The following is a 27906-nucleotide window of genomic DNA, read 5'->3' as shown; positions in this document are numbered from 1 at the left end:
AAATACTGACAATACACATTTCAGTGCCCCCCAGCCCCAAAATTCATTACACTTTCCTGTACTTGTGTGAGCACCTCTGTTGAGGCTGTAATAAAGCAAAGTACAACAAAAAACAACATGCATAAAATTCAAACATCTTTATATCAACTCCAGCAAAAATACAAAGTTCTTAACATAAAGATGTATCATTCTTGGGATTACCACAAATAAAGCAGGTATTTCTTTCTAATATACAAAATGAAAATCTTTAAATAGCAACTGTAAAGAATAAACATGTTCAAGTCTGGTATTTGGTGGGCTGTTTTACATTTGCTAAATTCATTAGCCTAAATGGAGTTCTTAAATAACAATAAAAACATGGTAGACCTGTTTTGCATTTACAGATGATTTATCCTCTTACAGAAAATGATCATAATCATTATTATAATAATAAAACTGTGCTAAAATGGTATTTTTTCCTTTGACAATACACTAATGTAAGTTACTATGATGGAAGTAAACAAACGTCACATTATGAGAACATCTAACTGTCAGTGAAAATAAAACAAAGAAATGGAAAAAAGAGACCATAAAAAGTAAAACTGCCAAACACTTGGATGCACAACTCAGAAAGGGACTAAAGCAACCCCAAATATTTTAGATCCAGCTTGCGAAACATGATTAATGCAACGGTCCGTTACCGTTTCATACATACTTACCAATAAATACACAAACTGTTCAGGCCTTTGCTTGGAGGAATTTTGACAAATAAGCTAGAATTCCCAAATCATCTCCCATAGTTTACAGCTTTTACTTAACTCTCAAACGGGATTTAGGGGCATAAATATTAATGGGAGGTTTCATGGCTGCATTGTGAAACGGTCTAAACATTAACAAGAATAACCACATGCAGACGCAGGTAAAATACTCAAAAGTCACCAGAATGTGCAGGTAACACTGGGTGCAATTGTCAAAAGTGACCGTGGAGGTACATAGTGACGAAACCTCAAACATTAAAAAAAAAAAAAAAAAAAAAAAAAAAGCTACAAACTTTTGTCATGACACATATATAACACGCATGTCTCTTAACAATTCAGATCTCAACATCTAATACAACTATAATAAGAATAATTTTATGTTAATGCTGTGGGAAAATGGGCACAAAATAAATCTCAGGTGGAAGATGAGTATGAAAATCTGAACGCCTTAATCAACATGAGAATTTGCAGATGAAGTGTGAGGCACATACTGTGCGGAACGGAAACAGTTTGCACACACTGTGTGTAGCAAATTAATGCTGACTGCCTCTCTGGGAACTGAAAGCTGTTACAAGCAGAGGACAGGAGATTTCACATTTAGCAACACATTCTATTACATTACACTTCATAAATAAGGCACCTGGTCACAGCAGTCACATATTCACGCTGTTGTGATTTGAACACAGGCTGGAGATACAAACTGCCAACTTACATAGGAAGCTTAAACGCAGTGCATGCTATCATCTAAAACGATAATTATATACAAAAACAGCAAAGAAAAAAAAGGGAACAAAAGGACTGAACAAATTCTTATGCATCCCAGTTCGATGCTTGTTCTCCTAACTCTGAAAACATTTGTTAGGCTGTTGTCATCTCCAGCCGTGTCAAGAGCGCTGAAACATAAAGCCAAACGGCTACAACTGCCAGACATCACGCAGGACAGGTTTTCAGTCCTAAAAACAAACCGAAATCTGAACAATACGTCACATTTGCATTTTCACACTGACCGATAAACAAATTTCAAAATGTGTTTCTTTCTCACATTTACCTACTGAAAAAGGTATTCTCTGAAGAGTTTGGTGAGTACACAAAATAGACTGGGTTTGGTCCTTCGGAGTATATTCCAGATATAAGATAATAAAGAGGCAAATCTTCTAAATAAAGATGATCTCTCTTTCTCTCTGCATCAATCTTATTTTGAGAGTGATGTCCTTGTGCGCTTCGCTGGGGTGTCTGCAAGCTTCAGAGCCCTCTTGGTTGCCAGTTTTGTTGCACTGCGTGGACTTCTTTTTACCGGAGACTTTAAAGCTCCGCTTCTCGTCAGTGTAGGTTCATCAGTTTTCCTAACTGATCTGGGAGACGCATGCTGTGTTGTCGAGGACTTCGTGGCCCTCTTTGAAACATGACTGGGGCTCCCGCTCGGAGGGAGAGCAGCCTCCATTTTTCTCTGGGATCTTGTTAGCACCTGGTCAGGTGAGGTTGGCACCTTGACATCCGTGCTCTGCTGTGGGGTTTCAGCAGCATTCTCTGCATCTTTGATCTCAGTAGGTGTACTCTGTGACGACTCCCGCGACTGGATTTTTGCAGAACTTGCTTCAGTGTGCCTTTTGTTGTCCGCTTTGCCTTTAGGTGTGTCGACAGGGTTATGTTCGGCTATTTTAGGAGACCCAAGTCTCTGAGAACATCTCTTAGGCAACTCCTTTTTACTTGTATCTCTTGAAGCTCTACCACTGCTCTGAGCCCTCACAGCTTTATATTTTACAGTTTGCTTTGATTTTTTGTTAGCCAATATTTTTCGCCTCTCCATTTTTGCCGATGACTCTTTCATTCGTTTGCTGACAGGTAATGCGGATTTCCGTGCCTTAAGAGACTGCTTCAGATTTGACTTGGAGGACGACTTTGTGGTGGCAAGTCTTTTAATCTTGCTGGTTTTTAATATTTTTGATGCCTTTTTCAGTCTACTAGTCGTTTGCTGAACCTGCATCTTCTCTCTAATATTAGAATATTTCCTCAGGATTCTTGCACTAGCTGGATTCTTTGATTTTCCAGAGGATTTCTGGGATTCACTTATCTGAGCAGAAGCTTTGGCAGAGGAGTACTTTGTCAAATTCTGAGAACTACTGGAGAGATCTCCTCTCTCTTTCCCTTTGACTGCATTTGCTTCTTGCTCCAGTGCTCTAGCAATCAGCTTCTGACTCCTGGGGTTGCTCTTTACAGGGGAGGCAATGGCAAACTTTTTCAAATGCTTCTTTAAGCGCTCTGCCTGTACGCTTGGAAATACACCCTGAGACGTCCCTGCCACACTTGACGAGTTGTGGAAGCACAGCTGACTTTCTGATGGAAGACGTGTGGTCACCTTCTTGACGATGACAAGAGATTTTGTTTCCGTTGATTCAAGGAACCAGCGACAAATGTTGGAGAGATTAAAACCTTTCATAAAAAGCATTTGGACTGGCGAGTATTTCTGATGCTCTGCAGATTTTGGTTTTCGTGCCCTGCGCTTACTTTTCCATATAGCTGCCTGCCGGTCTGCTTTGTTTTTGTATTTTGCTGCTGGCTGACCCTCCTTATCCATTTGCACCCAACCTTTTTGCATTTTATCATATTTAATATTCAGATTTGTAATTAGCTGTTGGCTTTCTTCTGCGGTCAAAGTCTCAAAGAATTTGTTAGTCGTTTGTTTTGGGGGCTCGTGCCTAGGAGTAATGATAGGGCCGTGTGAACTGTGGGACACGGATGCAACAGACCCAGAGGGGGACCTCACCTGTGCTTTAGTTATTCTTTCTGGCATTATTCTGACAGGAGAAGCTACATCGTTTTGTCTTGGGGCTACAGTATAAGCACTAGTAGAGGGGACAGGGATCAGTCTTTGTGATCTTAGTGCTAATTTTTTGTTGTCCACTTGTGGCAACTGAGTAACAGACTGCAAGGCCATTTCACCCTTACTGGTCTCATCACTCCTTAATGGCATTCTTCTTTCTGTTACAGATGAATCATTATCTTCTACTGACCCGTCTTCTAAAGCTGCTACATTTGGCTGCACGGCAACATTGCTTGCTTCTGTGTTCTTTTGAAGAACCCGTTTACTTCTTAATGGCATAATCTGTGTTTGAAATTCTGCCTTTACGGGACTTGATACCTCACCGCTAAGTTGCACTTTCTTACCGTCTTCTGCTACAACCTTGGCAGATCTTAGTTTCTGTCTGGCCTGCAGTCTTTGCTCTTCAACATTCATCTCCATTTCTTCAGATGGAGTCTCTACTGGTTCAGTATTTTCAGTGTTTAATTCCACAGTTTCAGTTACTGTGTTTGGTTGAGACAGTTCAGAGGTTGGAGGATCACATGACTCGTTTAGAGGAGATGCAGGAACAGCAAGTGGACAAGGAAGAGGGAGGGGAAGAAGCTGCTCAGGGGGTGCTTCTGGAGATGAAATGGGAGGGGCAGGATTTGAAATAGAATTTGATACTGGAGTTTCAGGTGGCTTCTGGTTTGCAGATCTAAGCTGACGTTTGGGCTCAGGGTTTTGAGGATCATCGGTAGGCTGATCATCTTTTAGGACTTTCTTTTGTTTCTGGATTTGTTTAGGCTTTGAATTTGGGCTTGACTGTGTGTCAGAAGGGGGTTCTGTCACCTGCTCAATGACAGGAGCAGTCTCAATTGAGTCTTTAGGTATGCGTGTGTCAGGTAACGGCTTCTTCATATTCTTTTCATTAGCGGTAGAGACAATAGTTACCTCAAAACTATTGTTGGATACATTCTGACTCGATTTTGCTGCAGCTTTACAAGGTGATGTGGCATTACCTGGTCTACGACGCAATTTTCTGTCAGAGGCAGATACGGGTCTTCCATTAACGTGACCCACTATCACCACTTCTGTCTGCTTCAGCAGCTTTGATACTGGAGGTTTGCTACCTTTTTTCCTACGCCAAGGTGGCAACTCCTTCAACAGTGTGTCAAGTGACTTTGAGGATACATCATAGTCACTATCATTATCATTTTCTATCTCTAAAGGCGTAACACTTTCAACTGCTTCAGGTGTTTCGATTTCTGTCTCTTTCGTCATCATCTCCTCTACTGAACCTGTGGTATTAGCGCTATCTGTCCCTTCGCAGTTCTCATTGTGTATTCGTGTCTCTAGCTGAAGTTCCTGAGGTTGCTCATCTGGCATTATGTCCTTTTTACCTTCGTCAACTTTATTCACGGGTAATGTGATGCTATTCTGCTGGGGAACGGGTTCACTACTGTGCAGTTCATCTGATGAAATCTGGGACTCTGGTTCTTCTATGGTATTTTTCTCTAATGGCTCAAGGGCTGTTTCTGCCACTGTTTCCTCTGTACTTTCATGCATTTCCTCTTGAGGCTCTGGGTCAATTTCTTTTATTGCTTCATTTGTAGCGTGATCAACACTTTCGTCATTTCCTGTAGTCATCCCTACATCTGCAACTGCATCCTGTTCTACTTCTGTGTCTTTAACGGTTTCTTGGCTCTCTGTTGGGGTCCTTGATGGAGATGAAGGACTAGACTGCCCCTTGCTCTGACACTGATCTGTCTGACTAGTTTCAACTATAATATCTACTCTACTGGCTGCTACCTCTATGATATCCTCTGTGCCTGGTATCACACTATCATCTGTCTCCTCTGTTGGCATTTGTTGATTTATTGTCTCCGTGCATGATCCAACAAAAGGCATATCCACAGGTGGCACACCTTCAGGCTTTGAAAGTATTTGCTTTGGAGTGACCAATGGTGTGAGCTTTGGCATTGGATTAGGACAGTTACCCTTTCCAGCCAAAGTACGAACAGTTTTTAACTCCCAGATTTCATCTGGTCCCAACCACAAATGTCCTCTGGTGCTTTTTCTGGCATTTCGGCGTGGTACCATGCTGTGCCGCGGCTCCTTAACACACTCTGTAATTGATTTGTCAATAAAAACAATGTCACAGTGGCCAAGATCAGGGTCAATTATTCCTTTAGATGGAGAGTCCTTGGTCCAATGATCAGAGGACGACCTGATGGTCTTCCTGGCCGTCCGCACAGAGTCTGAAGAACTGTTGATGGGAAACAGTTTTGTTGGTGTGTCTTTGGGATGTCCAATAGTTACCCTCTGCCTAGCTTCATGTGTGTGGCTACCCTGATTATGTCTTTTTACAGAAGAGCTCAGTCTGGCAGTCTGAGTCTCTGTTCTGTTGGATGAATCAGAGTTCTGTCTCTCCTCCAAAGTGTCAGAGTGAGTAGAAACAGTGGGACTGAGCACACACAGCTTCTTACCAGCAGCATCATTAGAGGTCATAATTTTGATCTTAAGAGGTGCATGATCACCATGACGGTTCTCTGCATCTACTGGATGAGCAACGGGGGTCACCAAAGCCTGGTTACTCCCTGACCCAGGGCTGCGAAGATCCGAAACAGTGCTAGGGGTTATAGACGATTTCAGTGGCACAGCATTTTCTGGAACATTTTTCATTGCACAACTGCCTGGGACTTCTGGCTTGGAAGTGACTTCACTGGGAAATCTTATCTCAGGGTGTGACTTCTCAGGAGTCACTGCACTGGATTTTGCAGTGGAACAAGAAGTTCCCTTGACACCAGAGGTACAGTTAGAGGCTTTATGTGCACTGGAGGATGCAAGTGCTTTGATCTCCGTCTGTAGAAAACCTATGGCATCTACTATCTGTCTCTGATGGTGGGGGCAGAGCTTGGCCATGAACTGTTCCAGAGTGGAAGTGGACTGCAGGTCTTTAGCCTTTGCAAGACGGCGGTCCGGAGACTCACTGGGAGGAAAAGAAGAAGGAAACATTAAATTCTCCATCAATCTGAAACAACACTGGTTCATTCTTTTGACTGATACGAGCTCTGCAGATAAGTGAGTTTTCATCTCTAGTAGTTAAAAAAAACCTGGAAGCAGATTTATGTTTGTGTGAAATAATATACAAGTTTATATTTTTTTTTATTCATATATATTTATTAGAAGAATAAGTGATACTTTTTAGAAGCAAATCATTTGTCCAGTGAACTTGACCAGTTGCAGTATTACACCCATTACATTTTTTTTGTTTTTTATATTTTACATTAAGAAAAAAAAAAAATCATACATGCACAAGACAATAAGTAATGGTAGCCCATTTGGTTAAACCATGTTGAAAACATATTACTTATAATACCAACTACATTAGGGGCAAAAATCAAATATATCAGATTTGTCAAGTTTATATGTCAAGTTTTGTTTTGTTTTAAATGACAAATGCTCAAGTCACCTTTCACAATATAAAACAAACCAAAAAAAGAAAAATCAAACATAACTAAAGATATTAAAAAAATGTGTTACTCTAATACCAAAATTTTATTTATGCCAATGCAAATCAAAAAATTAATAATTGTGCCAAACGGGTATCTCTCTTTATTTCTAAGTTACATTTATCTAATAGATCTATTACAAAATCCCGATACCTTACTACATTAAGAGCCTTTAAATCATAACATTATGCCAAAAATATATCCGCGACTATGAAAAGTTGTTTTCTTTGCTTAACAAAAAAAAGATCTTTCAGAAGCTGCACTTTGGGTCTTTAAACAAGAAAACATAGGAACAAACGAAACCACGTCTGCATTCATGAGGTGATATGCTACAAAGCTATGCCAGCAACAAAAAAAGACCAACAGTTTTGTGGGAGCAGCAGATTCTGCCAAGTAAAAGATCAAGAAGTCAGAAATAAATGTGAAGTTGTGCTGAATTATATTCAGACAAAATTATATTTTGTCTAAAAAAATAAACTATAAATCATATTTACACACAACTTTAGCTAATACTACATTGCCAAGTAACACTGGACAACATTTTTTCATTTTGACATCACAAACGTGAATTTCTCATGTCTTTTGTTCAAGTTGGAACAACTATTGCCACAGCAAGCTAAGGCTGCATAACAAATCAGGTTTGCTATGCCTGTCCTCTGTGTTAGAAGCTACATAAAAAGGAACAAAGTGAAATTTCATGGATCAAACAGGTTATTATATACTAGCAGTAAACTGCACTACAAGCATGAGCAAGACAACATAATGGTGACTTTGTTTTTTTAATGAATTTCAGCTTTATATCACAAAAGGTTATTGTATACTCTAAAATGAGGGTGTGAAGGCTGTAATGAATGTTCAGCAAGCAAAAAGACTATTAGGACGTTAGAAAGTTTCTGGGCTTATTCTTGAATCCCTGATATTCATTGTGTAGTGTAGTAGTCAAAGATGGAAAGCTGTACTGCAGGATTTTTGGCTCTAACCATGAAGCTATTTGCACAGCATGTCAAATATCTCAAAAGTAAATTTTAGAGCTTTAAAAATACATTTTAGAGATTAAAAAAAATAACTGTAACTAGAACCTGATGATTTTTTTGCTAAGCTCGTCAACTTCACACCCCTCCCTGCAAAGCCTAAGCAGTAAAGTGGAGTACCTGAATAACTACTGGTGAGAGTTTCATCCCTGAGGGTTTTTCCACTCTGTTTCTCTGATCATTGCTACAAAACCAAGTACTTTTTCTTCAAGTGAAGTAAAGTAGTCAATCTAACAAGTACAAGCAAACCAAATTACATACCAGCTCACAATATTTCACAAGCAGAAAAATGTGGATGAGTAAACTCATTCACAAAGTTTACACACTGTATACAATAGGAGGATAAATAATCTCAAAATTACGATCTGCTATACAAGGGCATTTATAACATCCTTAACCACTGACCAGATTTTTAACTGGTTAAGAAATATTTTAGGCTCAAAGTGAATCTACTTCTTACAGTGATTACTTGACATTAAACACACCAACACCCCATTGTTTGTATTCAATAAAACAACCCCAAAAGATAAAATTCACCATACAGAACAAAATCCCCAAATGACAAATATGATTTAGTCCAATCATGCAAAAATACACCCAGTGCCATTCATTTATATGCTATTAACGTGACATAAAATGTACAAGATCTGTACATATTTGTATGGATAAGGATACTCCGCAATCAGCTAAAGAGTCTCAACATTTAAGCTTGTAGAGCGACTTCAGTCCTCACATGCAAAACCTTGCCCATAATAAATTAGTACAGTCTTGCTCCACAGCTATCTCTTATAACAGTTTGATAAACCTTTTAAGATATATACACACAGGCTTATTATTATTTTAAGTAGAGTTGAGTTTAATTAAAGCTGTTTACATTCTCAATTTAAGTGTTAACGTTACATTTTAATAAAAAAAAGCTTAATAAATACTAAATTGACAATATAATAAAATTTGGAAGGTATCTAAGAAGAAGTAGATTCTAACCCCATTTTAGCAACATAGTTCCTTCAACGCAGAGGAAATGTATCATGTCACGACCAGAATAAGTTCCCTAAACTGCTCCATACCCACACATGGGGGGGGAAAAAAAAGTATAGACAGAAATATTTACATATAGTTTAACTTTTATACTTATATCAATATGATTAACACTCTGCTTTAAATCATTTGCCTTTACACAAAGAAATTTACAGTATTGTGTTGTGTGCATGAGATTGCTACATAAAACAGCTTTGAGAACAGTGATAGTGGTGATATCGGCTTTCCAGATGAGGTAGTCAACCACTGGATTTGCTACAACAGAATGTAAGGAGCAATCAATAAATTATCAATAAACCCAAAAGCGCTTTTATGACTTTAGTATATCAACTTAAATGCATTAGACAATAAAGTTTTATATTTCAGCAATGCCTGAGGATTGTCAGTGCAAAAATAATTTTATTACTGAAATCAAATCAGTGATTAGATTTACTTGTATATGTACATCTGTAATTGAAGCAACTACTGGTATTATGTTGTAAACCATGGTAAGTGATTCAGATGTATTACATGTTTGTTTTTTAAATCTGGGGTTTATATCCTTGAACCATAAAAACACTTATTAAATAATAGCTAAAGGTGGAGAATAAACAACAGAGGGTTACTATATTATAATTATAGTTACAGTAGAGTTGTTACAGTGGTATAAATACAAATGTGCAAGGCCCTGAACTACATCTGTGTAGTGTAAGTTTCTGTAATATGACAGCAAATATGATTAAAACCCAGTAAATCTTTAAAAACAAAAAACAAACAAAGACTCATTACCAAAACTTGCTAGACCTGTATGGAAACGTGACAGAAATAATGGGTCATGAGCCCATAATGTTTAGCATCCTGAGCTGTAATCAATAACGCACAAGGAGGTGTCCTGATCAAACTAATGGACAAGGCTGGGTCAAAAACCAGGCAAAAATTCGATGAAAATAGCAACATGAAAAAGGCATTTTGTAGAGGTTTTTAAATGCAGCCCTTTCCACATGGTAACAGCAAAGTAATTAAGTATTTGTTATTTTTAATGAAATGGCATCAATGTGAATTTTAGTGAAGCAGCTAACAGCTAAGGAGCCTCTTTCTACTGTCAACCCGCTACCCTACATAGTCAGTTTCAAGAAAAGAAAATTGCTGGTGGTTGTAGTTTTGTTGTTGTCCAAACATAAACACATTTTTGGTACACTATCATCTAATCAATTGAAAAAAAAAACAAAAAAAACCCACATCCCAGTATGTGTGCACTCATGTGCAAATGAACAATCTATTCACAAAAGCCATAACGGTAACAAGAAAAAAAGCCTAACCTAACATTTTACATTCAATTAATGAATACAGCCAATCAATGTATTTTTTCATTGAATTTTTGCCATGGCAACTTGAAAACAGGGTAAGCATGGACTGAGGCATGGTTGTAACCAGATTTAGTTACAGTTATCGTACTCACTATAGAATGACCAAAAAAAAATATTATTTTATTATCTCTCATGGGTGTATGTGTATATTGTATGTATGCAGTATTTTTATGACAAAAGATAGCAGAAAGGTTTGTATCACATCTCACGATAGAATACCTGAAGTTTGAAGAAAGAGGAAAAAACCAACCAAAAAACCCCCCAAAACATTGAAAAAAAAAAAAAATCACACAGAAATGTAATGCTCTGCAGGCTTACACTAGCACTGAAATACTACAGATTAATGAAAATAAGGTTGTTAAGACGAGAGAAGGACACACACTCATCAGTATGACATCCTGAATGTTACCATTAAAAAAAGGCTTATTTGGATATTCAATCCTTTACTATTACAGGGGATTTCTTCGGCAATGATTGAGCTGAGGTATGTAGCTGAGGTATAACTGTCTAGATGTGTGTGTAGTAATGCATTGTTTTAAACATAACCTGAGTGTATAGAACGCAATGGAAACTATTGCCAATCATATAGCAGAGTAAAATGTACAGAACTAAGTAGAAGTAGTGGAAAAAAACACTGTGCTTGTGAGGATGAGCGGAATTAGGATTTTTTTAAAGGCAGATAAAGTCCAGAATGACATTATGCTATATTCCATATCTTATACATTTATATAAATAATAGGCTAGTATGCAGCCATACTTCCCGCTGTCTGTTTCCAACGATATCTGTAAACTTTGAGACTTTTAGAGTCGTTCCATGCATTAATTTACTTCATATGTTTTCACCCAAACTACAGGCTCTGCATACTTGGAACTATTTCATTTGAACATGACCAATATCAAGAGAGAACACTATGGGGCGCCACATCCTTGTACAAGCTTCAGTTTGGCTCTGTAAAGAACAGAGCAAGGAGTGAATTTTTAAAGCTTAATTTGAATCAATAACTAAAACTTAATTACCAGCATGCTATTGTATTTCAATAATTCTAAAATAAAAAGCATGCCCTCCAAGCCACAACATACTGGGAGACACTTGTGTGTTTACGCCCTATGCAAACATTTTTAATGTAATAAGTGCTAAATTTAGTGATAAAAATTAAATAAGTTAATAATAAATAGAACTATTAGAGATGCAATAAAGACGGGTATTGCCACGGTCTGGCAAACACCATGATTAAAAAGTACACCGCAGTTAGTATGTTGTGGATGCGTCACTCGTTTGATAAGAGGCTGCAGTCACGAAAATCAGTCCCACTCTCTTCAGAAGCACTCTCTTTTTTGTCATAAAGACTGTGCTGGGAACTTTGGAGATCCTTTTGTTTGGGGGACAGTGAAACGCTGGGTTCTTCCACCTGGCTTATCAGCTTCATTTTCTTTTTGGGGGGATTTTTTAAGGTCCCCAGACGTTCTTTAACTTTGTATTCCAGGGTGCTGTGTGGGATGCCATAAATCGATTGCGCTTTAGAAACACTCATTTTCCCACCCATCACCACCACAATGGCCTCTTCTAGCAGGTCTGTGTTGTACTGTCGATATCGCCCTCGTTTCTTCCTAGGCTGCTTGTTACTTAGGTCTGACTCTGAATCCACTGGATAGTTCCCCCCCAAAGCTTGGCAGTCAGAGGTAAAACTCCAGTATTCCTTCTCCAAACCTGAGCTATTTAAACCTCTGTTGCTGCTGCTGGTGGTTTTCTGGATCTGCCTAGGTAGAATGGAACAAAGCTTCTTTCCCAGGCCATTCTCATAAAGTGAACCTGAATATTCAGTGGACACGGAGTCCCATGACGAATCTGTTCCTGTAGCCAAAACTCGGACCTGGGGAATCTTTAGGTCAAAGGATGGTGAATGAGACAGAGAAAGGCTTTGGTCTCTGCAGGACTGCTGGAGGTTTCCTTTCTCACAGGCAAGTGACTTTGTCAAAAGTCCAGCAGCTTCCAACAACCTGGGTATATCTTTAAGGTGCTCACTAGCTTCATTTCTGGTTTTGAGCTTCAGCAGGGCTCCCAAATGAGTTTTGGAATTCCAGGAACCGGAAGCATTTCTGAAAACGTCATTGGGGCTGCAGCTTTGGTTATGGCTGAGGGGTGACTCTGGGTCGCTTTCCAGATCGGGTTCCTCTTTGATGCGCAGTGAGTATGCAAGAGACGAAGAAGGCTTATAACAGGTGGAGTGGCCGAAATTCTCCCTCCTCCTCCCATCCTGTAGGCTCCTCATAAACAGCCCGACATTCCCGTCCGCTCTCAAGGATCGCCTGATTGGATGGAAGGAAATTGGGTGTAAGCAGAGCTTGCACAGTGCCCTTTTCTCTTTACTAAGGGAGGATGGGGTGGGGAGGGGAGGATGTTGGCCACTCCTTTATTATATGACCTTGCTTTGGTAACATCACTCGAACAACGTGAATGTGTGTGTGGCTTTTGAAAAACAAAAATAAAAAACAAAACAAAACCCCCAAAAAAGACTCAAGTTAAACTTTTTTTAAGAAAAAATAAAAATGCTTGATGTAATAGCTGTTGTTTTTTTATTTTTTCATAAAACATAAGGGAAAAAAGAAAAAAAGGAAAGGGCAAAGAAACAATGAAAATAAAAATCAAAGAAGATGCATTTAGTAAAATACACTGAAGACTTGGCATTTCTGTGGCTCAAAAAGCTTGCCCAGGAGAATGGACTATTTGTAACTGCAGTAAGGGAGTCTGATGTAGATGTAGATGCAGGGCGCAAGATCTATGACGTACAAAGTAACTAATGCACCAAAATCTCTTGACAGTTTATGCGTGACGTTACCACTGAACAAGCACAGCAATAAAAGAGTAAGCCAGCAAAGGGTTCTTGCAATCTATCAAACTCAAGCTCTAAGTTACAAAAAACAAAACAACTGCAAATTATTATTCTTAATTATTCAATTAATCAATCAAGTTATATTGTTCCCCACCCACCAAAAAAGAAATCAGTTGCAGAGCTCTCAGCAGTTTCCAGAGCCTGACACTGCTGGGGTGCAAAAACAAAACAAAAAGAGGGGGGGTGGGGTCCTTTGATTTGGATTTTCACAATTTGTACATCTTAAATGGAAGATAGATTAAGCCACATCCATGTATCAAGTTCATGTACAATATTAAAACAACTCGTGTTATAAGTGCTTGGGCAATGCCATAGATAATTATTAAATATTTAAATTACTGATCAATCATTCTCATTTTACATGACAGAAAGAATTAAGTCCCTGAAATTCTTCTTTAGTTCATCAGTGGGACTTTCCCCTATAAATACTGTTTAATATAACCTATAACATTCAGTCCGCATTATCTTTTATTCTGAAAAAATACATAAAAACAAACAAAAAACCCCAAAACAGTTTCATGTGGGTTTACGCATTATGCAATCTGCTACAGTCGTTTATTGCTGTATATAGACACAAGAATATCAGCAATGCTTCGAGTCATGTAGTAAACTACATTTACCATAAGGCCTGCCTGTATCTTGCCAGAAATTAATTAAAGAGAACCAAGAAAAGTCAAGCTACTAAATTACTTCTAAACCACATTTACTCACTATGTAACAAACTGCTGCTGATAAAAGGGACCCGTCTTAGTACAGCAGAAAAGAGAGAAAGAAACTGTTCTTACCCCTTCAGCATGGTTGTGGCCGGAGAAAGGCAGGGACTATTGGCAGGCAGGCTGCTGCTATAGCTTTTCTTTTTGATAGATAAATCAAGAACTCCATCTAATTTTAAAAAAGGAAAGAAAAGAAATGTAGATTCAATGTTAAGTTCTGACCACAATCCAGCCAGTGCACCAGCTCAGTACTTAATAAACTACTCTGTGGTAGATGTGTTTCACACTACCTTGCTCACTGGGCTCAGCCATGGGCTTCTTGATGGTGAGGTCCAGAGGTGCATCCTGAGCAGCCATTAGAAGCTTGCTTAGGACGGGGTTCTGGTTGTGTGCTGGCCCAGTCAGTGTGGCAGCAGGGCTTGTAGCAGGAGGAACTCCTGGGAGCAAAGGTGGGGTCGACAGGCTTTGGTCAGAGTGAGGCTGGGAATCTGAGCAACTGACCTGAGGGGAGCTGGTTTTTGAGGTATATTCAGCAGCAAACTGTCTGATCATTTTCTGAAGAATCTCTCGAGCCACTACTGGAATTTGTGGGTCTGAGAAATTTGGCACATCTAGGAAGAAAAACAGAGAGATAAATACTTTACAGTCAGCATTCCTTTAATAAGTCATCAGTCATGGTTAATGAACATGCAACAAACATCCAAACTATGTTGTAAGAATACTGTAACAGTAAGGAAAAAACTCTTATTTATAGTCTTGAAATAAAAAAATAAAATTTAATAATAATAATAATAATAATAATGATTAAAAAAACAGACGTTATAAACTAAGAGCAGAAGCAGTGTGAGTGAACACGCGCACACACACACGCATACGCACATGCACACGCGCGCGCGCACACACACACACACACACACACACACACACACAAAAGCCTATTAAGGGATGGATAATGTGCACCACTGTGTTTACAGGCAGGTTCCCTGTGTTATGCTTTTGGTGTAATAACAATGAAAAACACTGATTTACCCACTCAGAACTAAACCTTTGAGACTGACCTTTTCTGCAGAGGACTGCATTGAGAAATTCCTCAGCCTGTTTCTCTAGTCTGCTGATTGTGATTTGATCTTTACCCAGTAGAGGTTTCGATGTATCTTCCAGCCCCTTGTTGTTTAAGTCAATTAAGTGTTCCTGTCAAATTGGAAAACTGTTAAATTGGTGACCTTCAGCCATTCAACAGGATTTATATAAAGACATTTTTATCCTTCAGATGAGTGTTTACACCAAATTAATTAGCCCAACAATTCTAGGGAAACATGATGGATTACAGATGTGACTAAAACTAAACAAGCCATAGCAGACTGCTAACGTTTATCCATCATCTAAGCCAGAGTTTGGAAGAATGAAGGCAACAGATTTAAGTCTGCGTTTAGGTTTCCGAACTATGAAAATCTGGAAATCAAAACGTAAAAGGAAGAAAGAAAGAAAACAGAACTCTTACTTTGACTTTGTCTCTTCTCAGACAGCAAAAGGGACAGTTTTCATCAAATGACCAATCAGACACTGCTACAGGCTCAAAGTCTGCAGGAAAAAATATCAATAAAAAAACAACGACAATCATGACAAAAATCATGGTTCTTTCACTTTTCTAACCAACTAAGCAATATAATCTTACCAAGTCAACATTGGACAATATTTGTTTAAAATCGCCCCCCACCCTCCATTTTTTTTATAAATATCTGTAGCGAATAACACTGGTTTGGAGTCTTAAGCTTAGCAACCATAATCACAACCTATGACTATGGCAGGAAAGTAATGCCATGACGTTGTTGGGTTTTTTTTCTTTTTCAAAGAAAGAACAATGCCATTAAAAAAAAGTGTCAGATGCTAAGGTTGAGCTTACATATGTGTGTTAAATACAATCCAAAAAAACTATTATCTGAACCTATCAAAAAACGAATACTTACCCAGTGGGGAAAAAAAAATTACAATATTTGATTTCTGCTCTACCAATGCAATCTAATTTTAAACAAAAATAACTTAAATACCTATCGGTACATATAAAATATATAACATTCTGTTTTGCCTGTCGGTATTATTATCAACATTCAGTGATCATTTTCTTTATCCATGAGTAAAGTGCTTCATTAGAAATAGTTATTTTCAAACCTACAATGTTCCATTTTCATGTTTAAATCTCACATTCATTTGTGCACAACCCAAAAACAAAGCTCTAAACAGAACCACATGAATAAAATGAAGTAGTGGGCCATAATGAATATGTGCTGATTTGCTTTAGAGAGACTGACAAAAATCAGGAACTCATTTAATCAGTTCAGTTGAATTTTAAGCAGCAACTGCTACTGCATAATGTCTACTCACTACACAACCCAAATAATGCTTATTATTGTCTCTCTAACGTCATACACTGTAGGGCACTGGAGACTTTTACACTGGCTACATGCCATCCAAAACACATACTTTGTAAAGACATAAGCCATTTTTTTTCCTGCAGGCAGTGACATTGTCTCGTTTTTAGTGAATGTGTACCAGATGGTACAATGCAGTAGCACTGTCATAATAAAAAGACAACAGATTACACTGAAACCACAAAACTGTTGTTCATACACTTGCATGATTGTGGTCAATAAAGACACTTACCCTTAAATGATTTCAGGTCCTCTACCAGCGCTGAACCAAAAAGACCTTCGAGAATGCTCTCAAAACCTGAAGAAACACATGAAGTTCAATAAATATATTTGTTATCAGCAGTAATAACATGACGTGTGTACAACTTCACTCACAGTAAAGAGTTTGTGCTGAAGTCAAAAACATAGGAAGTTCAAAATGAGTCTTAAAACGATGCAAAAAGGTAAGTTTACCTAAAAATAATAACAACAACAATAATAATAATAACATAATAATAATAATAACGTTTGAACCCATTTAATTAATTTACAAGCCAATGTTGATTTTATTTGTAGCTAATGCTGATACAATTGTGATTTTGTTGTTTTTTTCTTTGTTTGGATTTTTTGTCAGTCTCTGTTATAAATAAAAAAAAAAAAGAAAACTATATTGTGATAAAATAGACAAATATTAGCAACTGCCATTGACTGATGTTATTTTATGTGAAAGTAGTCTACTGGCACTCAGCAAACAAAACTTCACACATGAATACAATGGATAAATCAAATTAACAAATGAAGTGTGTCCTAATGAGATGTTGTGTTTCTGCCGAATAATAAATGCCTTGATTTTGCTTCTCTTTTCTTTTTCAACTTGACAACTGCTCCGTTTTACTCTCTTCTAACACACATCCGCTTGCCTTGCAGGTTTTTACTTCATCAGTAAATACAAGCCCTCCATCCTGTTGCCAAGCAACTAAGGCACCTACAGAGTTGAGAATGACTGTATGGTGTTAACATCAAAAAGAAACAGCCAGTAACAAGATTGCTAAGTAATTCTGTCAAAGTACCCTATAGATTAATGGAGATGATGAATTCAAACAAAAACTAATCTTCACAGTCCTCTAAATGACTGTTTACAGTTCAGGGACTCGGTGGGATACAGCTATATATGTTGTAAAGACCGTTTCTGAGATCTAATGTGTTATGCTACATAAATCATAAGAGAGCACTAACACAATATGAAATGTTTTCTTACTGCTGCAGGGTCAGATTAACCAAACCAAAACCACTACATGCGTTAAATCAACCACTAAAGAGGTCACACAGAACATCTGTCAGCTGAACTGGATTTTAAATGAGAGTGCACCATTCCAAATTTGCCAGCCACTTTAAGGCCAAAAGTACTCACTGAAACCACTGTGACAAAAACATACAACACATAACACATGGCTACAAAAACATAAATCGGTACCACTGAAATCCTAAAAATTATTATGCCTGCATGAAATGAGCATCAATCAAGTTAAATCAGCCAAATGAATTAAACTGATCTGACAACACATCATAGCAAAAACCTACTAACACTTCATCTTCACACATGAGCAGAGAAATTGGTGATAAAATTATCAGCCCTTACCATCCACTCTCTTCCAAATCTCACAGTGAATTGAATAAAAGCTGTCATCTGTTAAAATGCCTTACACTGCTTCCCTGCAAATAACCCACCCACTTTTCAGCAGAGCCAAACATAAAGAGAGGGGAGGATGAAGTAGTGAAGCAAAGCGTTGCCTATAGCTGCAGCATGATTCTGTTTCTGGGTTAGTGCACAGGACTTCAGCTGAAGCTATCCAATCGTATTTCTGAAATATTTCAGAGGCACGAGGAGAAAAGTAGGTCATCCACTTTCGTTTGACAGTGCAGCATGATGACATCAAACTACTTTTTAGGAATACCGTTTAGGGCATTTAAAAATGTGTCACACTCTAAACTATGACTTTGGGGCAATATTATAGTGTTATAGTAGCAAAGCAAACCAGTACAGTAGCTGGTGAAAACACACCCACCCGCAAGCTTCTTTAAAACCAAACCATTTTGGGACCGGCAAGGCAACGTGAGAAGAGCAGGGATAAAATATTGATAAGAGTGCAGAATTGTCATGCAAGCCCTAAAAAATAAATGAGCTTCTAAAAATTAAAAAAAAATGGCTCCAGTTAAAATGCCTAATAAGCAGCAGGAAAACACCAACAAGCCAATGTCTTGTGTAGCCACAGTTAAACTTACCAACATGCAAAAAAAACAAAACAAAACAAAAAAAACCCCCAGAAACTTTATCGTAACCTGCACTTAACTAGTTTGCATTAATGTGAAGGATTTGCTGCATGTGCATTTCCCATCTGAAGGGACATCCACCAATGCAATAACACCAGAAAGCCAAGCCCTTATTTATTTGTGCAATCTTCTGTCTCCCCCCCTTTTTTTATTACTGTAAATACATACTGCAGCTTGCCTCAAATAACTAGCTGAGTGAAGGCCCCACTTAATTGATTAGATATGCTGCAATGAAAAATGAAATGAGAACAGCAATTTTTAGAATAAAATAAGACTTTGGTTTCTTGACTCTAACATTAAAGGCATTGAAAATAGAATAAAAGAAAATTGCACTAAGAAATTAAAACTGTGCAACTATTACCATTATAATGCACATTAAATAGATGTTAAATAGTTGATGTATTAATGTGTAAAAACAAAGCTGTAAATTGCAACTATGCTTTATGGAGTGGTTTAATGGGCTTTATTAAGACGTTCAGTTCAACGCAGCTGTTCCCACATTACTCCAATAACTGGGAATCAGTGAAGTGCATTTCAGATTTTTTTTTTTAAATAAAGTAAGAATCTTTAACCTGAGCTATGATTATGCATATGCACCTGAAAAACCTTCAATTTACAATGGGGCACCTCTGTAAGTGACTGGCTTTTAATCAAAGACTTTCCATGCAGGAAACCCACAGAAACAAAAAAAGATATTTCACCTAGCCAATATTACCCACAGAGGTTTACCCTGAAACTCTGTAGGTATTTTCGTGGAGCTTATGCAGGCTGACGTTGAGCAGCAACTCTGTTCAATCTGCTTTAGCCTTCTTCTGACCTACATCTGTAGCCAATCAGGGACCGAAAGATTTGGAGTGTGTGACACCATGTCCTTCCCAAAGCATTTAGAAAAAGAGGATTTAGGATCAACTTAACCCTACTAAATCCTAACTTTAACCTGCGGTGTACTTTACTGATGCATGGTTTGAAAAAAAAAAGAAAAAAGGAGTCCTTCCTGCATACCTCAGGCAATTTCCTTTAAGGGGCCTATGCACAAAAGCAGTGAGCAAACCCCTTGTTATTTTTGCACCACACTGTAAGTGCACAACACCACGCATGCTCATAACAATGTAGTTAATTCAGTAATGTAATATACATTAACCTGACGCAAATCTATGAGTCACTTAATACTCAAAAATTCTAGGTTATTATAAACATGTGACCCAATCACGAGAGCATTATGAGAGCATTAAGCATATGCGAGTGCATTAAGCACAAACCACTGCTGCCTAAACCCCTCTGTACTATAAGGCAAAGGTAAAGTGACAGCAGGAAGCTACTACACACAGAACGAGGCTCCATACGTAACTAAACTGCACTGTGCATTTGTAGTGAAATCTTGTTTTGTATAATAACCCTAATGTTGTATAGTTCAAGTTAATCTTACAATACTAACATCTCATGTGAGCTGCTGGTTAAAGATGTTTCAATTTTAATCTTTCAAGAAATACTGTATTTTGATCGATTACGCGACACTGTACTATAGTACAGAACCATTGCTTCCAGTTAGCTACAAAAATGTGTTAGAGCCTCAAAATCAGAGTTTAATTATATTTACAGTGCTTCTTTAAAGGAAATCCCAACTCAAGCTGTTCTACACATTATCTCAGAAGGAGTGTCTCCAAACTCATAGAAGAGGTTCAAATTGTTATGAAGCCAACATAAACCTTGCAAAAGCTACCATTTTTGGCCACAAGCTCAGACTACTGATTCACTTTCCAAGAGACATAATCATTCAGGCCCCACACATTTCACTACATCCCCAATTTTATGATAAGGAAAATTCAAGAAACTAATCAGTAGGTGATCATGTTAAAAACAACTTACTCTATCTAACAAGAACAGCCCATGCAGGTAACATGAATGGAATACTATAAGGAAACAAATGCCCTTTATTGTGTATACTGCTGTGACCTAATATCTCTGGGAGAACAAACAACTGCAATCTTTAAACGTGACGCACTAAGCACTGATGCAGTTGAAAACCTCCATATGCAGCTAATTGGTCTGCAGAAAACAGCCTATCACGATATAATGAAACACTTGCTATTTGATGAGTTCATGCAGACCACACTTCAGCAGAATTATTGGGATAATACTAAAAGTCTTATCTATCCTTCATGACTTAAACTTAATCAGCTGCATTACTGATAAATGCTTCAGCTATTATCACTTCATAGAAATAATGTGTTGTTCCTTGATTTTCTTTGGTGTAACTGCTATTAGGCCTGCTATTATAGCTGCAAGACGTTATCTGTAACTTGTCTACTACCAGTGCATTTATCAGTAATACAGTTGATGAAGATGACAATTTTTAGTTGGAATTTATATTTTAAGTGGGAAACATCAGTTTTACTAACAGAAAAAGTTTGGGAATACCACATGATCAAAAACTGACTGTCAATCTTTCATCTTTGAACAACTCATATTTTGAGATTACAAGAATCCTCAGATTGATGCTCATGAGAACGTAATTTTGCATGAAGGAGGTCACTGATTTCCATGAGCAATGCTTTTTCAATATGTAACATGTGGTGACAGAGGAGTGCAGAGATAAAACTGTCATATATGATGATCTGAAACCCAAGTCTGCCCACTACACAGAGGCCGAGCTTTTAATCTAACAAAATCAATGTCACCAAAATATCATTCTGTTCATCTGGACGTACCGTTTTCAGTGGGAGAAACTTTTCGTCACTCACCCAAGTGACTTCTTCAGTATCAGCTGACTGCAGATTTCCCCAATCTTATAAACAGTAGTTGCGCTGGGAGGTCAGTTCCTTCATCATAATTATTTATGATGAAGGAACTGACCTCCCAGCCCATTGTTCCTTCAGTGGTGCTAGTTTCAGTCATTATGCAAATGTGCTGTTTATAAGACTGGGGAAACCTGCAGTCAGCTAAGACTGAAGAAGTCACTTGGATGAGTGACGAAAAGTTTCTCCCACTGCAAACGCTATGTCCAGATGAACAGAATCAACTTTTGGGGGGATTTACTTACCTGGATGATTGAGCATGCATCAAAATCAAAGTCATTTACCCTCACTTTGCAACCCACAAAAAAAGCAGCTCACTGTAGGTCAACAGATAAGCTTAAAAGTTACAAGGGCATGAGTAAAAGCAGTGTTTGAAACGTGACTTGGCCACTATGGATTTTGTTCATAACAAGCAATATGCTGTAGCTGGATCAGGCAATGAGTTGGCAGCTTTGAACAACTACAGCAAGGGAAAGAAAAAAAAAATACTATGAATACTTAATATGATATGATGCAAACTGACATTCAAATGGTGTAATGCTGCACAAAGCATGACTTTGAATAACAAATATGAGATGCACAAATGCCCGAGCACACAGGCAAGCCCACACTCAAAAGGCAGTCACTGAGGCTGTTGGTCATGTCTTGCAGAATGCTACGAGAAATCAGCCAGTTCTTTTTGCAAATTAGGAAGATTTAGGCCAACAGAGTGGGCATGCTAGAGCAGAAAACAGGCCATACCCAAGTTGCACTATAAACAAGACAATATGCCTGATGTCAATATTGATTTGCTTGTTATTTGTTTGAGCAAATCTTTCAACCCACTCACCCAAGTGTCAAAGGCAAACATGAATAACTGACATTCCAGGCATTTTTGAATGTTAGCTGGTGTGGTTGAAGTCCAATTTTCTCCAAATCCAGACAGAACACGCATTTTCAGCCACACAGTTTGCATCTGGAGGCTGATGGACCCATGAACACATATATAGGCAAACATACTGACAATTGTTGCCGCTGTTCTATGGGACAATTGTGCTTGTCTCTGCCCTGCAGTTTTAGTCCTCACATTAAATACACAAAGACAAAATGTCCATTTCAGCAACAGCAGGGTGGTGGCGTGCAGCTCTCTCCACCAAAAAGCCAAACAAAAGTATGTCCTTGTTGTCTTGGACAGAATATGCCATTCTACAGCTAGCAGACTGATGCTGTTGTCATGCACTTGCAGCTTTACTTATAGCCTAAACACAAGGGACATTTGTCAATCATAAAGGAGGGACTGAATAACCAAACAGTCCTGGCTTTGCAGCTAGTCAGAAAGCTACTATTCTCTCTCCAATTTCTTAGCAATGACTAAAACGGCACTCACCTACCACTGCAGCTGGAATAAGTTTATTCATTCCACATATTATACATTTCAGTGTTATAACCAATAGTTCATGTTAAGGTTTAGCATTTAAAACAGACAGCATCATATGCCTAAAACAGCTAAACCTTTACAGGTTTTGCTGGTCTGTGATAATAGCTTTTCTTCTCTTCCTAATAATGTAATCAGAATTTAACCAACTGCAAAATAAGCCAACAACAGAAAATATATGACAATCCAAACTCTAGAATTCCTAAATAACAGGAAAACTTAAAACATTACCTTTTATGCACAAACACATACTACTGTGCATGGGTTGCTTAGTCATTATACATCTCAGCATGATCTATACATAGCAATCACATAACAAGAAATTAATTTAATGTGACATTTTGAGAACATGAGAAGTAGGGTACTGGGATTTAAAATAGTCTGTTTATTCCATTTCAAGTCTTTGTTTTCAATTCTGTTTACAATTGTGCCAAAAAAGGGAGCTCACAACCTACAGTAATATCTAAATATGAGTATTTTTCAAGTTCTATCCAGCCAAAAACAGCCCGTGCTGTATTCTTGTCAAAATATACGTAAAAACATTTCTAATGTGTCCTTACATGAAGTAAGAAAAAAAGAATACATGTTGATTTGACGATAAAAACCGGGTTCACTGAGCAACTCAGTGATTCTCATCTGATCAATCTGTGACAGTGAAATGTCCACACTGGCTGTTGCTATGTTACCGAGTCACATGGATTTAAATGGACTCTCCTTCTTTTTCTTCAAGCCACTCGGTCAAACAGTGTAAAACTACTAATACAAACGCCGGCCACCTATCATTATGTGTGGGAAACAATAATTAGATGGTGATCTAGAAAAGGAGGAACCAGGTAACTTCATACTGCCCACAGAGGACTTTAGAAACGGACACCACAGTTAACCCCTGTGCACATCAATCATTTGTCATTTGTAAAGATACTGAAGCATTTTAATTGGTTGATCTACTCTGGATGTATTTGCACCGTGCTAGGCACATGCCTTGTGCAGCTTTTCAAGTTGCGTCTGTTCTTACAGGCTATTTTATTACTAAGAATGTAGCGTTTATCTGTTTTGTGTGCATTACCAAAAAACCTAGCAAGTATAAAGCCATGAAACTTGATAGAAAGGCTTAAAATGGCTCATTCAGCACCCCTCCAGTTTAAATGTAAAGTTTAAGTGTACCTGTATGACAAGGATCAGGGTGAAATCCCAGGCTAAGTGAGTTTGTGAAGATTTTTGTGTGTGATTGTTTTCTTGTTTGTTTGAGCACAAACACCGTGTTTGGCTGCAAGATATTAGTGACAGGTAACACACTGCACACAGACTACTGAGGATATGTAGCTGAACTCACGTGCATAGTTTATATACTTCAACTAAGCCGTGGTTGTCTCAACTCCTAACTGAATTAAGGTGCTATGCTTCCATGTTTATCTTAAAGGGGTATAATGTTTACCACGTTCACTACTGCACGGAAAAATCAGGGGTCCCACCCTCCACCCCGGGACGATACACACAATGCAATGGACGCTAAACCTAGAGCCAACAACTGCTTTTGTAATTACCTGTTTTAACGTCAAATGTTGGAGAAGTTTATATCGTCGAAAAGGGAAACAGATTCTGCATTGGGGTCTCCGCCACTTCCTCCATTCACTAATGCGAATCCTCGAGTAGCAATTTGAGAAGCAAGTAGGCTAAATGTTGACTGAAAACATCACCTCAAGGGTATATGTCGCCCTCCCCCATCCAACATACAGTATCAACAACAACGGGAAGACGTATTTTAGAAAACGACTGCTTTTGGCCGACACACAGAGACACTCCCTTTAAGCAGGACGCCCTTTAAACAAACTAACGTAACGCCACTACATACCTAAAGTCTGCAGTCGACGCATTATGGACGATAAAAACACCAATTGGACCCAACAAGTAATGCAACATCGTCGCAAACTGCGACATTTAACTAACGAGTCCTGCTGGCTGCCGTGTGAAGGAAACAGTTGAGGACAAAAAGTCGCTGGGAGAAGCCCCGAGTGAGTGCGGTAATAGATGGTTATTTACACCGATAAAGGTCAAACAGAAGTGAAATTCAAGCCGTGCAATTGTGCGCCGTGCAACAAGCATTATCCTTACCTACACATTGAATGAGTTTGTGTGGCCACGAGTCAAGTTCCTTCCGAATGCTGTATCTGTCGATTGTGCATTGCTGCCTTTTACACAGGCTCGCCATTTTCTATAAGTCTTCCTTCTGGCGGCAGCACTACGGAAGCAGGAAGGACTGCGTGAACGCGCACGCACCCTGCGTCAAAGGCGAAATCACTCTCAGTATGCAAAACTGATAGTCTGATTAAATCAGTCTGTTAATCAGTAACTAACTAAATAAATGCAATTAAGTAATCTATAATATTTGTAGTACCCATGTAATGACTTTTTAAAATAGTTTCTATTTTAAAGCGTGCTTTTCCTTGATAGACTACATTTTACATTTTAATTTAAATGCTGCTAATTTTATTTTTTTATTTTTTTCATTTGGCGCTTAAAGCTCAGTAACTATACTAGAATCATGAATTACTTACAAGGCAAAAGGGTGCCAGGTTTAGTAAGCAAGAATGTAAGTAATTGACAAAAAGTTACATTGACATTGAAGCCAACCACCTTTATCAGTTTTTTAAGTTTTCCTCTCTCCACCAGAATCTAACTTAGCTATATTAGAGAAAAATAGCTTCATGGCAATAGTTCATGATTAGCTACAAAATTTCTTATATTGATCATTCTCAAAGAATGAATCCTAATGACAGCTGTCAGGTTACAAATACAGAGCATTGCCAGGTGAAATAGTGTAGCATTTTTCTGTTGTATTTTATTTTCTATATAGTTTTTTTTAATGTATTTTTTTTTATCACTGTTCTCTCAACATCATTTAATACCATCTTTGACTGGAGTACAGAGCGCTTATAGGGATCATTTTGTGAGGAAGAAGAGTTCATTTATATGAACATGCTCAGAGTCTGAAGCAGAAAGTCTGTGTTTACAAAGAAAGTTGAGAACCATCATTGTGATAGCCCTTATATCTGACTAACGTTAATGATTTTGTTAAGCCAGATAATGACAAGAAAGCCAAAGTGTGTATAACTGCCTTTACAGTACATCCCTGAGGTTTTACAGTTAGGTAAATACAAGTTTAACTTGAACAAGAACATTTTAAACTATAGCATTATTTATGTAAACCAAAATGAAATTTGGCTTACATAAATAAGGTATTACATAAATAGGTATTCTTGGTATGTTTTCTGTGTTCTTGTAGTAGTTCCAGATCTAGCAGCAGATTACAATCAGGTATAAAAACATTTATGCATTTTTTTGCAACCCCTTATTGAATACAATTTGCTTTGGAATTACAGCTGGGCTTTGTTGGTAATGTTAGTAGGATACAGCTGTACGTACAGTGGGATGCAAACGTTTGGGCAACCTTGTTAATAGTCATTATTTTCATGTATAAATCGTTGGTTGTTACAATAAAAAATGTCAGTTAAATATATCATATAGCAGACACACACAGCGATATTTGAGATGTGAAGTGAAGTTTATTGGATTTACAGAAAATGTGCAATAATTGTTTAAACAAAATCAGGCAGGTGCATAAATTTGGGCACTGTTGTCATTTTATTGATTCCAAAACCTTTAGAACTAATTATTGGAACTCAAATTGGCTTGGTAAGCTCAGTGACCCCTGACCTACATACACAGGTGAATCCAATAATGAGAAAGAGTATTTAAGGGGGTCAATTGTAAGTTTTCCTCCTCTTTTAATTTTCTCTGAAGTGTAGCAACATGGGGATCTCAAAACAACTCTCAAATGACCTAAAGACAAAGATTGTTCACCATCACGGTTTAGGGGTAGGATACAGAAAGCTGTCTCAGAGATTTAAGCTGTCTGTTTCCACAGTTAGGAACCTATTGAGAAAATGGAAGACCACAGGCTCAGTTCAAGTTAAGGCTCGAAGTGGCAGACCAAGAAAAATCTCAGATAGACGGAAGTGACGAATGGTGGGGAACAGTCAGAGTCAACCCACAGACTAGCACCAAAGACCTACAACATCATCTTGCAGCAGACGGAGTCACTGTGCATCGTTCAACCATTCGGCGCACTTTACACAAGGAGATGCTGTATGGGAGAGTGATGCAGAGGAAGCCTTTTCTCCGCCCTCAGCACAAACAGAGTAGCTTGAGGTTTGCTAAAGCACATTTGGACAAGCCAGCTTCATTCTGGAATAAGGTGCTGTGGACTGATGAAAGTAAAATTGAGTTATTTGGGCATAACAAGGGGCGTTATGCATGGACGAAAAAGAACACAGTATTCCAAGAAAAACACCTGCTACCTACAGTAAAATATGGTGGTGGTTCCATCATGCTGTGGGGCTGTGTGGCCAGTGCAGGGACTGGGAATCTTGTCAAAGTTGAGGGACACATGGATTCCACTCAGTATCAGCAGATTCTGGAGACCAATGTCCAGGAATCAGTGACAAAGCTGAAGCTGCGCCGGGGCTGGATCTTTCAACAAGACAACAACCCGAAACACTGCTCAAAATCCACTAAGGCATTCATGCAGAGGAACAAGTACAACGTCCTGGAATGGCCATCTCAGTCCGCAGACCTGAATATGATTTAAAATCTATGGTGTGAGTTAAATGGAAGGGTTCAAAATACCTTCAACCACAATCCAGACTCTCATTGGAACCTACAGGAAGCGTTTAGAGGCTGTAACTTCTGCAAAAGGCGAACTACTAAATATTGATTTTATTTCTGTTTTTGTGGTGCCCAAATTTATGCACATGCCTGATTTTGAATAAACTGAATGAATAAACTTAATTTCACTTCCCAAATATCACTGTGTGTGTCTCCTATATGATATATTTAACTGACATTTTT

At 38.2% G+C, this 27906-nt stretch overlaps 2 protein-coding genes across 3 annotated transcripts; both read right to left on the bottom strand.

Annotated features, from left to right (window-relative positions):
- Positions 1 to 122: 122 nt before the first annotated feature.
- Positions 123 to 25230, bottom strand: LOC102782978 (uncharacterized). Of its 2 annotated transcripts, none has more exons than XM_035904709.2 (7): positions 25111 to 25230; positions 16712 to 16777; positions 15552 to 15631; positions 15109 to 15241; positions 14341 to 14661; positions 14123 to 14219; positions 123 to 6508 (listed from the first exon to the last, which is right to left on the bottom strand). In XM_035904709.2, exons 1-7 carry the CDS (start codon positions 25205 to 25207, stop codon positions 1930 to 1932), a joined length of 5373 nt encoding a protein of 1790 aa, XP_035760602.2. In that variant the 5' UTR covers positions 25208 to 25230; the 3' UTR covers positions 123 to 1929. The 2 variants fall into 2 exon arrangements, with proteins under 2 accessions (XP_035760602.2, XP_006783976.2); XM_006783913.3 differs by having other exon boundaries at positions 25115 to 25219.
- LOC118453705 (ligand-dependent corepressor-like) lies at positions 6845 to 12835 on the bottom strand. The gene has a single exon (XM_035904710.2). The coding sequence runs from the start codon at positions 12714 to 12716 to the stop codon at positions 11715 to 11717; it is 1002 nt and encodes a 333-aa protein (XP_035760603.2). The 5' UTR covers positions 12717 to 12835; the 3' UTR covers positions 6845 to 11714.
- Positions 25231 to 27906: the final 2676 nt, after the last annotated feature.

This window comes from Neolamprologus brichardi, chromosome 13 (assembly GCF_056152115.1).
Source record: "Neolamprologus brichardi isolate AB-2024 chromosome 13, ASM5615211v1, whole genome shotgun sequence".
In the NCBI taxonomy this organism is placed as follows: domain Eukaryota; kingdom Metazoa; phylum Chordata; class Actinopteri; order Cichliformes; family Cichlidae; genus Neolamprologus; species Neolamprologus brichardi.
Note: the sequence above shows the minus strand (reverse complement) of the source record. Positions and strands in the feature narration are given on the sequence as shown.

Excerpts from the sequence above, each read along its gene's own strand:
- LOC102782978 (XM_035904709.2), bottom strand. The coding sequence starts at position 25,207 with ATGGCGAGCCTGTGTAAAAGGCAGCAATGCACAATCGACAGATACAGC. Across the intron at positions 15,632-16,711 it reads GGACCTGAAATCATTTAAGG|ACTTTGAGCCTGTAGCAGTG; the intron begins GTAAGTGTCTTT and ends TTTTTCCTGCAG. Across the intron at positions 6,509-14,122 it reads GCCACAACCATGCTGAAGGG|TGAGTCTCCGGACCGCCGTC; the intron begins GTAAGAACAGTT and ends TTTTCCTCCCAG.
- LOC118453705 (XM_035904710.2), bottom strand. The coding sequence starts at position 12,716 with ATGAGGAGCCTACAGGATGGGAGGAGGAGGGAGAATTTCGGCCACTCC.